The sequence below is a fragment of the Centroberyx gerrardi genome, chromosome 11, assembly GCF_048128805.1.
Source record: "Centroberyx gerrardi isolate f3 chromosome 11, fCenGer3.hap1.cur.20231027, whole genome shotgun sequence".
Classification (NCBI taxonomy): domain Eukaryota; kingdom Metazoa; phylum Chordata; class Actinopteri; order Beryciformes; family Berycidae; genus Centroberyx; species Centroberyx gerrardi.
The window spans coordinates 13113826-13125866 of NC_136007.1; the positions used below are offsets into that span (position 1 = coordinate 13113826).

At 44.5% G+C, this 12041-nt stretch overlaps 1 protein-coding gene across 7 annotated transcripts in view; it reads left to right on the plus strand.

The window, feature by feature from the left end:
* Positions 1-12041, plus strand: part of dclk1a (doublecortin-like kinase 1a) — a 50285-nt gene that overhangs the window by 37755 nt on the left and 489 nt on the right. For 2 of the 7 annotated variants that reach the window (XM_071903970.2, XM_071903967.2), the window contains 10 exons: positions 3747-3824; positions 4870-5037; positions 5529-5648; positions 7009-7155; positions 9354-9487; positions 9953-10030; positions 10336-10432; positions 10584-10664; positions 10907-11020; positions 11349-11422. In XM_071903970.2, coding sequence (XP_071760071.2) covers positions 3747-3824; positions 4870-5037; positions 5529-5648; positions 7009-7155; positions 9354-9487; positions 9953-10030; positions 10336-10432; positions 10584-10664; positions 10907-11020; positions 11349-11422 — 1091 coding nt within the window. Of the gene's footprint in view, positions 1-3746; positions 3835-4595; positions 4609-4864; positions 5038-5528; positions 5649-7008; positions 7156-9353; positions 9488-9952; positions 10031-10335; positions 10433-10583; positions 10665-10906; positions 11021-11348; positions 11423-12041 lie in introns of all 7 variants that reach the window. The other 5 variants (XM_071903971.2, XM_071903969.2, XM_071903966.2 and 2 more) reach the window with 5 other exon arrangements.

The window sequence follows — 12041 nt, forward strand, 5'->3', positions numbered from 1 at the left end:
CTGCCGGGCAGGGCAGAAAGAGAGAGAATCCCCAGCAGTGTTGATCTCTTCAGATGAGAGTCACATAGATTATGTTCACTGTCTGTCTAGACAGCGAAATAGCAGTGAAAAAATATTATCTGTTATTCCCTCTGTTCTTAGGAGAGGAGGAGCGGGAACTCGGGACAAAACAAGTATCCTATTACATTCAAATCATTTTTTTTTAGATGTTTCCACTAAAGCAAATGCCAGTAAATCCTGCTTTTGCTGACTTTTGCAGTGCAATATAAACCCACGGGTCTAGAGGAGGTTTTGCACTCACAACCTAGGGCTTCAAATATTGTAGGCTTAGTGGCATTAAGACAAGCATTATAGTTAAGTTGGTTATGTAAAAGCATGGTGAAATTTTAATGCTTAAATTCTTCTTTCACAAAATAATTCTGACCCATCACCCTACAGTTTACACTCTTCCTTTATACCAGCTCTCCACTCATCCTATTTGTTTCTTTTGTACTGTTCCACATCTGCTGCTACTGAGATGATGCTGCATGTTCCCGGCCAATAACGGACATCCTGTTTAATTCACATTTATGAACGGAGCGGTATTCGGTCGTTGAGTGCTGGCCCTTGTTGGTTTGAAGAGCAGCGGCTCCAGCCGTAAATGTAGTGGGTTTTTACAGTTTGTTTCAATCAATAGAGTGTGGGACAGTTGTGCTTTTAGCGGTTTGAGTCATAGTCGATGTGAAAACATAGAGATGTAGTGTTAGGAATAGCAGCAGTAGTGTATGTTGTATTGTGCAACGGGGAGAAAGCTGGATCCCGCCATGGTCTAATAATAACAAGACAGCTCCTGCCTCTGCTGCCAAATCTAATGATCAATATCAACTAGGCACATCTCTCTGCCTCTATCTCTCCAACTCCTGTTTTCCCTTTGTCTCTTCCTCTGTCTCCCTTTCTCTCTGTTTCTCCGTCTCTTTCTCTCTTTGTCTGTCTCTCCATCTGTCTAGTAGTTTTTTCGCTCTCTCTGGAGCACAGGAAAGAAACACAATGTTCATAGAAGGGTGAATCCACCTCCCAGCCGGCAGACAGGAAATGGCCATATATAGGCCTCTGTCTTCACACTGGAAGTCTCATAAGCACCGCTCTCTCTGAACAGTTTCCATAGCAACAGTATTTTGTTTCCCTCGGTGGCAGGAAGAGAGACCGAGAGAGATACGAGTTCGAAATGAGAAAACAAGTGGAGGCCAGAGCAGAGATGAGAGATAAAGGGCACAAGAGAGGCAAATATACGAGTCGGCATGTGAAAAAAAGACCACAACAAGGGTGTTTTGTCGACAAAGCCCAGGAGGTTTAGAGGCTGTATGGATATTAAGTGGGTTTTCTTGTTCCAGGATGAGTGCCCCATCACAACAATGTTACGTAAACCCAACACAGCCTGAGTCACAGCTAAATTCACCTGGCCGGTTTTCGGGTCACCGCAGAAGAGATGAGTAAAAGAGCTGACGGCTACTTTGGTTGGGATATAGGGCAGCTCAGCACTCTGTAAATAGTTTTTAGATTTAAGCCATTATGAAGGGTGACCTCTCCTCTCACTGCTACAACAGCAGGCTTTCCAGGCAGTTTCACAGTCTGACTGGAAACTATTGGTGTAAGAGGTTCACATGAGGCCGGGGTGTAAGGACTGCTAAGGGCTGCCCTACCCCAACCTACCCATGTCCCAAAATGGACTGAATGCAGTTCAACTTTGTGAATATTAACTGCCAATTTTACACTATTATGCTTTGCAGTAATAGAATAGGCTAGATGTTGATATGGCAACCTGCACCAACGTTGAAAGCCTGTATAAGTATAGTGCCAAAAGGAAAGCTGAGAAGTCCGTAGTCGTCCAGCTGCTAATTATATTGTTTTGCGAAATCAGGTCCTAAATAGGTTTCTGATATCAGTTCAAAATAGTTTCCAAACCAGTTTTAATATGAATTTTACCCTGCCATAATATCAACGTCAACCTAAACAAGTGCAAAACTTGTTTAGGTTGACGTTGAACTTCGCCAGCTCCTTCCGTTAAATGCTTGCTGAGTGTCCTGGGTTGACAAAGGCTTGCATATGAATTCACCTAACTTGGGAAAGTTTTTTTTTTGTCACTTTTGTGATGAGGCATCTTCGCTAAAAACATGCCCATTATAGATTTAGATATAAAGACACTTTCCTTTCAGGACACTCAGACACTTTACAAACTACACTCGTCAATAATTCACACCTGAATGCCAGGGGCCCGTTTTGGATTTATAGAGGCAGTGATGGGGTCCCCCCTCCTGTCGCGGGCCAGGGTGCAGCCACACCCCTTGCACCATGTAGTATTACTGTGCCTTCAGGACAATCTACTGTAAAACCTCCTTGTTGAGGACTGACTGCAAGGCAGGAGTGAAGGAAAAATAAAAGAGAGGAATGGCAAAAGGCAAAAAGGAAAAGCAAAGGAAAGAGGAGACAGAGAGGCAGTGAGGGGAAGGGGGAGTGCAGAAGGAGAGCAGACATGGGCGGCATAGTAGTTCAATAAATATTGAACACTTGAGGAACGTGAGGAGCATTTGATTCATAGCATCTTACAAGTGATGAGACTGAGGCTGTTGAAGTGTCTGCCAAGATAAAGGAAGCACAATCAAGTAGCTCAAATGTTTAAAAGCATGTTCATATATTACCCAGGTCTGGAGGAGAGGAGAGTAGAGCGCTGGATAGGAGCAGAGAAAGGATGGGATTCTCATTTACAGTCCCGGCTAGATTCTCACTCCCCATCTTTGTTGCTTCCATGACAACCAGACAGAAGGTTAGGAGGTAGAGGTTGTAATGAGTTTTTGTCTTTAGATAGACGCAGACGCCGCATCTCCGCCAGTCTCCCTCTCCTTAATGACCTCCTACTTACCAGCCAGATGAAAGGCAATATTCATCCACCTTTATTAGTGTCACCAAACCCGTGTTTTCAGTTTTATTAAAGGTAGAAGTGAGGAGTGAAAGGAGGGAGCAATTAGGTAGGAATTACATGAAGTGTTGAGAAGCATATTGAGATTCTACCGTCTGTCCAACATGGCCACACACAGGTGGTTGCTGAATAAGTAACTACTTTATATGCTGCTCACTGGCCTAAGTAGCTCCATTCTGCCTCTTCCCATGAGCAACTGCACAGCTCACCTGCACAGTGTAAACCAGTGCAACACAAGAGACAGACATGCACACAGGCACACACACAGTTTTGAGGATCTGTGACAGCATGTCCCTAACTATTTGAACACACAGAAAACTAAAGGTGCGAACTGGAACCGAAAATGGTTCTTCGGAGTTGCCATAGAAAAAACATTTCTGGTTCCACAAAGAACCTTTCAAGAACCTTTTCTTAAGGTTCTTAATTCTTAGTTATTGAATGGTGGGTGATGGCATGAATGTGGAAAATAACCAAACCCCTCCATATTATATATTGTGCAATTGCACAAGGGCAGATAAACAAAAACACAATGCAGGTGTCTAAGCAAAGGAGTGAAGAAATGGTTCATTAAAGAATCTTGGTCTGAAAGGTTCTTTGTGGAACCAGAAATGGTTCTTCTATGGCATCACTCCAAAGAACCATTTTCAGCACCTTTATTTTTCTGTGTGTTTATTGGTAAATGGATAAGAGACGAGGGAGTAATAAAAAACCTGTGGACTGAATAATTGTATACCCTTTTTTCTCTTGCCTTCCCTTTCTCTCTCTCTCTCTCTACCCCCCTCCCTCTCTCCAGGGGTCCCAGGGCTCTTCTGCCTCTCTGTCTTCCGCTAAAGTTTCTAGCTCAGTGGAAGACGGGGACGAACCCGTTCCTGTTCCTGAAGGTAGGGAAAATTGATGTTATAAGAATATGTCACCCGGACGTCATGGTGGCTCTGTGGGCGAAGACCATGTACTTGCAAATGTCATGTGTCTGAATCATGTTCGTAACCTTTGTTGCACGTCTCTCTCTCTCATCTCTCCGGTCTCCTGCCGCTGTATGTACTGTGCATGAACACCATGCAAAAAATCAACCGGTCCTCAGCACCTCATTTTCTGTTCAGCACCATCTCACATCTTTTCTCTCCTCTGTCTTCCCTTCTTCATCCTTCTGTCTCTGTAAAACCCTCTAACTCTAACAGTGATGTAGTAGTAATTCAAAAGATGGGTAAACTATGAATGTGAGTTGGTGATACCCATAAGGCAAACAACCACCAATATGAACAAAAATATATATTTTCAGAATGGCATTAACACTAGAAAGGCCAAACCACCATGTCGGCTGTTTTGAAATTACAATAGCAGCTTTCCAAATGTCCCTCCATGACTTTTCCTTGGCCCACTTTAAACCAGTGTTGTTAGATTTTCAAAATTGTGCAAAGAAATAGTATTTACAATTTTATTTACCCTCCTCAGTTGACAGGTTGTTGGCCATAGACCCCCAAAATCCATTGGTCTTTCTAGTGTTAATCTCTGTAGGATGTCTGTTAAATTTTTATTAAATTATTCTGTCAGGAAAGACTCTAATTTCATGTGACATATGCACATTCAAGTCTGATTCTACTTACTATTATGTAGGCAATAAATTTAATTCATATCATATTAGCCTGAAAAAGTGGGTACTATGGGGGCCATCATTAAAGTATTTAAGCACAGAGAATAAAGTATGTATATCATTTATTTGTGTCCATTTAATTAATTTTCCCACATGAATATGACTGTATTTATTTAAATATATATATGTATTTGATGCTGGATTATCCTATTTGAGATGTTGGCACACAACGGCCCCCACAGCTAAACTTTCATAAACAAAAAGGTGAGCAAGTTTGGTTCGCCCTCCACACTAACCTCCACTACCCTTCCTCCCTGTAGCTGAGGTTCCAGTTGATGAGGTTCCAGCTGTGCCGTCCTACATATCAGACCGCTACAAGGTGGGACGCATGTTAGGCGATGGGAACTTTGCAGTAGTCCGGGAATGCGTGGAGCACTCCACGGGACGGGAATACGCTCTGAAGATCATCAACAAGGGCAAATGCAGGGGCAAGGTAAAGGATATTCACAGGACTACGAACTATTACTCTAAAAGTGACTCATAGTTAGCTGGCACACAAAGAGGTGCCTTGTATTATCTGGCAGATAATTGCAGATACTAGAAGAAAAACTTTGTCTTTAAACCAAGGTGCATGAACTGGAAATAACTAGAAAACGAATGAATTCAGCTACTCTTGGAGGCTGATGGATGCTCTTCAAGAAAGGCTTTTATTGATGTAATAAAAACCATTATTATTGCATCAATAAAAGTTTTTCTTGAGGAGCATCCATCTGCCTCCAAGAGTAGCTGAATTTATTCCTTTTCATATAATTGCAGATAGAAACATTTGCAGTAATGCTCATCAGCACACAGTCCTATAAGCTAGAAGTGCAAATAAGAAAAGACACACATTATTCAGTATAAAATGACCCCATCCCTCCAGTCACTCAGTTTTCCTGTACATGTGTTACTTGGCTATTAAAGCAATTTCGATCCTTATTCCAGGAGCACATGATCCAGAACGAGGTGGCCATCCTCCGCCGGGTCAAACACCCTAATGTCGTCCTTCTCATAGAGGAGGTAGACACGTACAGCGAGCTCTATCTGGTCATGGAGCTGGTCAAGGTGTGTAATCATGCTTGCGTTCTGTACGTGTATAAATATGTGTGTATGTTTATGTGTTTATGCGTCAACTGAAGCTGACTGAGCTGGCTGGGGGGAGGCTGGGAAAACGGAGAGATAGATAGACAGAGAGAGAGAGCTCTTTTTGCATGTGTGTGTTTGTGTATCTCTTTCTGTCGGCCTGTTTCTGGTTACATATGATGGTGATCATTATCTCCAATTTGAGAGAGAGAGAGGAGCAGAGAGGCAGATAACGGTGACAGAGGCAGAGCAGCCAGTACGAGGAGCCGCAACATTCAACTGGTGAGGCGGATAATGAATTCTAAACCAGTCACACAGTATGGGATGGAGAATCGGTCTTTGGCCCAGAGCGGTCGTGTGTTCACATTCCTCATTCTCTCTCTGAGTCAAGAAATGTTTGTGCATAATTCAGGAGCCAGGAATGCGATCCATCTGTTAGTGTTGTGTGGCGTAGAGTACTACAGAATATAGATGAGAGACAATCTGTGGGAGAACAGCGTGTACGTGTGAGCGCGACTGAAGTAGGAGGAACCGAGAGAAGGCCACGGCGAAACTGTGAATGAATGAGATGGAAACGGACAACACAAGTGAGCAAGCGTGAGAGGGACAGAGAGGGACGGAGAGTAAGATGGATGTGTTGAAAGGCGGAGGCAAAGGTATCTCTGGGTCAGAGCAGAGAGAGGAGAGGGAGAGGGAGGGAGGGAGGGATGGAGAGGTAGGTAGGTAGAGGGGTGCAAATGCCTGGTTAGCAGCTGAGCTGTGGCATTTGACAGCTTTCATATTTTAATGACTGTCGCTGTGCGAGTCTGAGTGTGTCTGATTTTGTGCTGGGAGAGAGAGAGATACAGCCCTATTTTAAGCCTCTGCTCCACTTAGTCCACTCGGGGAGGGAAGTGCTAAGTGTGAGAGAGAGTGAGAGAGAGAGAGAGAGAGAGAGAGAGAGGGGGGTAAGAAGAGGATGCGATTCAGATAGAAAGAAAAGTAAGAGAAAGCGAGATAGAGAGACAGAGAGAATAACTGCATGAGAGAGAGGGCAAAATAAAGAGAGAAAGAAAGAGAGAGAGGAAGATGTTTTCAACCAAGGTGAGAAATGAGGACACAGTTTACATCCCCCCCGCTTACAGCTGCTGAGGAGACGACAACCTCCTCTACTAAATCTAAACTTTTTAGCTCCAAACTGTTTACAGCAGAAAAGATGAACGACTGTGAAAAGCTACGGCGGTGTTCCGTCCGTGATGCTGTTGTGTGTGTGAAAACAAACGAGTCATCCTCTCCTGTGTCAGAGTTACTAATATTGACCCCCCCCCCCCCCCCCCCCTCCATCCCATCATGACTTCGGCAGGGCGGAGATCTGTTCGATGCCATCACCTCGACCAACAGATACACAGAGAGGGACGCCAGCGGCATGCTCTACAATCTGGCCAACGCCATCAAATACCTCCACAGCCTCAACATCGTCCACAGAGACATCAAACCAGAAAACCTGCTGGTGAGGTTAAGCAGAGTGTGTCTGTATGTGTGTGTGTGTGGTTATATATATGTGTGTGTGTGTGTGGTTATAGGTGTGTGTGTGTGTGTGTGTGTGTGTGTGTGTCTTTGTAAACCTGTTAAACTTACCGCAGCATAGTCTCGCTTCCTCCCTCCTTCTCTCACTGCCTTTCTCCTTCCTTTCCTCCTTCTCTTCCTCCCTCTCTCACTACTTCCTTCTCTCACTTCCTTTCTCCTTCCTTTCCTTCCCTTCCTCCCTCGTTCTCCCTCTCTCTCCTCCTGCCTGCCTCTCTCCCTCTCTCCTTCCCTCCCTCAGTTCCTTTCTCCTTCCTTTCCACCTTCTCTTCCTCCCTCTCTCACTTCCTTTCTTACTTCCTTTCTCCTTCCTTCCTTCCTTCCTCCCTCCCTCTCTCACTCCCTTTCTCCTTCCTTTCCTCCCTCTCTCACTTCCTTTCTCCTTCCTTCCTCCCTCCCTCCCTCTCTTCCTCCCTCTCTCACTTCCTTTTTCTTTCCTTTCCTCTCTTCCTCCCTCTCACTTCCTTTCTCCTTCCTTTCCTCCCTCCCTACCTCTCTTCCTACCTTTCTCACTTCCTTTCTCCTCTCTCACTTCCTTTCTCCTTCCTTCCTTCCCTCCTTCTCTTTCTCCTTCCCTCCTTCCCTCCCTCTCTTCCTCCTCTCACTTCCCTTCTCCTTCCTTTCCTTTCCTCCCTTCCTTGCTCTCACTTCCTTTCTCCTTTCTTTCCTCCTTCCCCTCCTCTCTTTCTCCCTCTCTCGCCTCCTGCCTCCCTCTCTTCTTCCCTCCCTCCCTCTCTCCCTCCTTTGCTTACTTCCTATCTCCTTTCTTCTCTCCCTCCCTCTCTTCCTCCCTCTCTTACTTAATTTCTCCCTCCTTCCCTCCCTCCTTCCCTCCACTCCCGCATCCCTCTCTCTCCCACCCTCCTTTCTGAATGAACGATGAAATAATATCACTCGCTCGCACAGAGGAGGAGGAGGAGGAGGAGAGGGATGACTCATCCCTGCTGCCCTCACATCTTTCCTTCACTCCTTCTCCAGCCTCCCTCGTTTGTTTCTTTCCTCCCTCCTTCTCCCTTCTGTCGATCTTGCTGTCTTATCGTCGTCTTCCTCTTACTCCGTCCTTCATTCTCTCCTTCACTCTCTATGTTGCCCTGACTTTGGGGCAGTTTGCGGCTTCATCACCTGTAGCGACTTTAGAAATGTCCCACTCCAGACCTGGGATGGGGTCCTTCCAACTTTCTCTCCTGTGTTTCCACTATTCTGTCTCTCTGCTTCCAGCTGTCTGAATAAATAAGAGGTGCTGAGGATGAGTGGACTGCCCACTCTTGTTTCAGAAAAAAAGAAAAAATGTTGACTCTTTATCAGTGTCAGCAGGCTTTAGTTTCACAACAGTGTTCACTTGTGTATAGTGTTGCATGTCACAATATAGGGATTTAGCGTGAATATGTAATTACAAACACATATAAATACACACAGACACGCATTCATATATTCCTTTGGCAGTAAAGCTGATTGCGAGTGGCTGGAAGCGTGTGTGTGCTTAAACAGATTACACACATATTACCTCCACCAGACTGAGGATTTAAATTTCCTCTATTTATATACATATATGATCAAAAATGTGTAATGAAAACATAATTAAAATGTGATTTTGAGTGGTTAAATTGAAACATTGTATTTTTGAAAATACACCCCTTTTCACAGGCAGTTTCAGACTAACTCCAGGCAACGCATCACAACTGGACTTGGTCTTGATTGACTCCCCTCACTGAACAATTACTGAAATCCTTCCAATCAGGACAGTGTTGTCGGCCAATCAGGGTCCAGTATTGTGACTGTTCTGCCTGCGAGGACTTAGACTTCAAATTCATTCAATTTAACTAATTCAATTCAACTTTTAACTTAATTACATTTATTTGCAAAACATAATGAAGAGCATTATTCTTTTCCTGAGCCACAGTATAATCATGAAAACTGAATAATGTGGAACACACAAACACAAACACCCCCTCCCCACAAACAGCGAGATCCACTAGTACTATTTATGTAACTGCAGACAAATTATCGTGCCAGCCAGTCTGGTTCATGCTCATTTCATTGCAGCAATTGACTATTCTACTTTAACAGCATTATGTATGTGTGTGTGTGTGCGTGCGTTCATGTATACTTTCTGCTTGTGCCCAGGTGTATGAGCACGCAGATGGCAGCAAAAGCCTGAAGCTGGGAGACTTTGGTTTGGCCACTGTGGTGGACGGACCCCTCTACACCGTCTGTGGGACGCCCACATATGTAGCACCCGAAATCATCGCAGAGACAGGGTATGTGCATCGGTTCCCTGGGTTGAGGATTATAAGGTTGTATGGACAAATCAATGGGATGACATGGAGGCAGCCTTTTAGAGCAGTGGGGTCCAATCATGTGTCATGGAGGGCCAATAGTATAAAGGTTTTCTGGTTGAAGGTGTGTGAATTAGTGAAATAAGTTGGTGTAGTATTTGGTTGGAAAACCTGCAGACCTGCAGAAGACTGTTGGCACATGATTGGACACCACTGCTTTAGAGTATTTGCTCAATTCATGTTCAATTTATCTGTCACACATTCCTGTTGTTGTGGTCCTTCAATGTAAACAGTGAGGCTGGTTACAAAAGAAAAAAAAATCTTCTGCATTGTTGTCAAGGAATCTCACCTCACTAGGGAGTGATATTACCGCATGTTACCTTCCTTTTTTCCCTCTCAACCTTTATCTCTGCCTTTAACTCATCTTTTTTCTCTGTCTTTGGGCAGGTATGGCCTTAAGGTGGACATCTGGGCAGCCGGAGTCATCACCTACATCCTATTGTGTGGTTTCCCGCCCTTCCGTGGGTAAGCCAGCAGTCAGATCTGCCTCCATACTTAACCATTGCAGTCCAAGTTAGACCTCCCTTAAATTCCACTACCACTTTTACCGTTCACTGTTCTCACCCTGAGCAAGGTCATTCTTGAAATCATGCCATACCTTGAGTGTACAGTATATCTCACAGACAGCGGTGTTTGAGTCCCCCTTATGGTTAGTGGTAATAATGCATCTTTTCTCTGATGAATGCTAATCGGTGGAGTGGCCTTTTCTCAGTAGAGTCTGTTGGTATATACTGTATATATTCATGTGTATCCAAATGTTGTGTCTGCAGGAGCAGTGACGACCAAGAAGTGCTTTTTGATCAGATACTGATGGGGCAGCTAGAGTTTCCTCTACCGTACTGGGACAACGTCTCAGATACAGCCAAGGTGAATATCTGTTTGTCTATGTGGACATATTGTGTGTTTGCCCATGTATGTGTGTGCATACTGTAAACTGGATCCAGTCAAATGATGGTGGCAATTTCTTTAAAGTCATTTAATATACATTGAATAATTATCTCAATGTTTGCTGCTGTAGGAGCTGATCCGGTCGATGCTGGAGGTGGAGGTGGATCAGAGATACACTGCCCTCCAGGTGCTAGAGCACCCATGGGTCACTGTAAGTACACTGTAAATCAACCCCATTCACCCTTCCAATGAGTAGACTTCACCTCAATTCAACATGCTCGCAAGAAATTATGTGGCTTGAAGTAATTGCAATATTTCCTGATTAAAACTCCTATCTTCCCCATTTTTTAAAATCTCTCCTCTCCTCTCCTCTCCTCTCTTCTCCTCTCCTCTCTTCTCCTCTCCTCTCCTCTCCTCTCCTCTCCTCTCCTCTCCTCTCCTCTCTTCCTACAGGACGAGGGTCTGTGTGAGAACGAACACCAGCTGTCGGTAGCAGGGAAGATCAAGAAGCACTTCAACACCAGTCCCAAGGTCAACGACACCACTGCTGGAGTGTCGGTCATCTCAGTAAGTCATTCCCACTCGAAACTACAGTACCCATAATCCAACTGGCCTGGCCCTGAGGGTACTGATTGATTGGTTCTCACCTCGGGCTGTTATTGATTTTAACACAGCGCTACGTTTAACTGGTTTATAGAGAGTTCTGTGGATTTCTGCTAAGTGAAAGTGACGTTGGTTTCCAGAGATTTTACAGACAAACAGCAGCTGCACTGGTGTTAAAGGATGCTTTCAGTGAATTTTGTATAATTTAGTACTTTAGTAGTTTAGTAGTAGTTTTAGTGGCACATTGTATTGGGTCTGTAGATTGATTGTGCTGGTTTCTCTTTGTGTTCAGCTGGATGACAGCTTTTCTATGCAGAGATCTGGGTCGTTGGATTTCTACCAGCACCCGGCCATGTACTGGATAAGGTACGCCAGGTTTCCATAGAGACGCACGCAGTTAGACGTTCTCAAACAAGACAGAAATCAAAACAAAACAAACCACAAATGGTCTCTCTGGATTGTATGTGTTCACCTCCCTGTGTGCTCGCCTGCTGACTGGCTGCTGTTGTGCGCCGTGTGACAGCTTCATGTTGTCCCCGCTCTGTCGTTACTGGCTCAGCGGGCTCTGTGCTCGGCTTTATGCTCCTTCCCCCTTTCATTCCCCCTAACACTGACCGCACTGCTTTTATACCTGCATTGTTGTCCTCCGTTCTTAATGCCTTGCTTGTTTGTGTGCCCTCTCTGTTGTATAAAAAATGTCTGTGGCATATGTTCATGCAGTGTTTCGAAGTGTGTGAGTCAGGAGGCTGTGCAAGTTGCTCGTGTCCATCTGAAAACTCCCCTTGTGAATGTGTCTGTTGAAAATATTGTGCATAAAATCTGTTTCCTCCCCATACAAATAAACACAAAACAAAAAAGTAACTTGTCAATACAAGCTACTTTTTTGTTTGCTGATGCTTTCAGTCAGTGACAATTTCGTTTACGCCATTTCTTTGTGACTGCTGCCTTTCCAGAGAAATAACCTCGCTCCCTTGCTTGTCGCCAT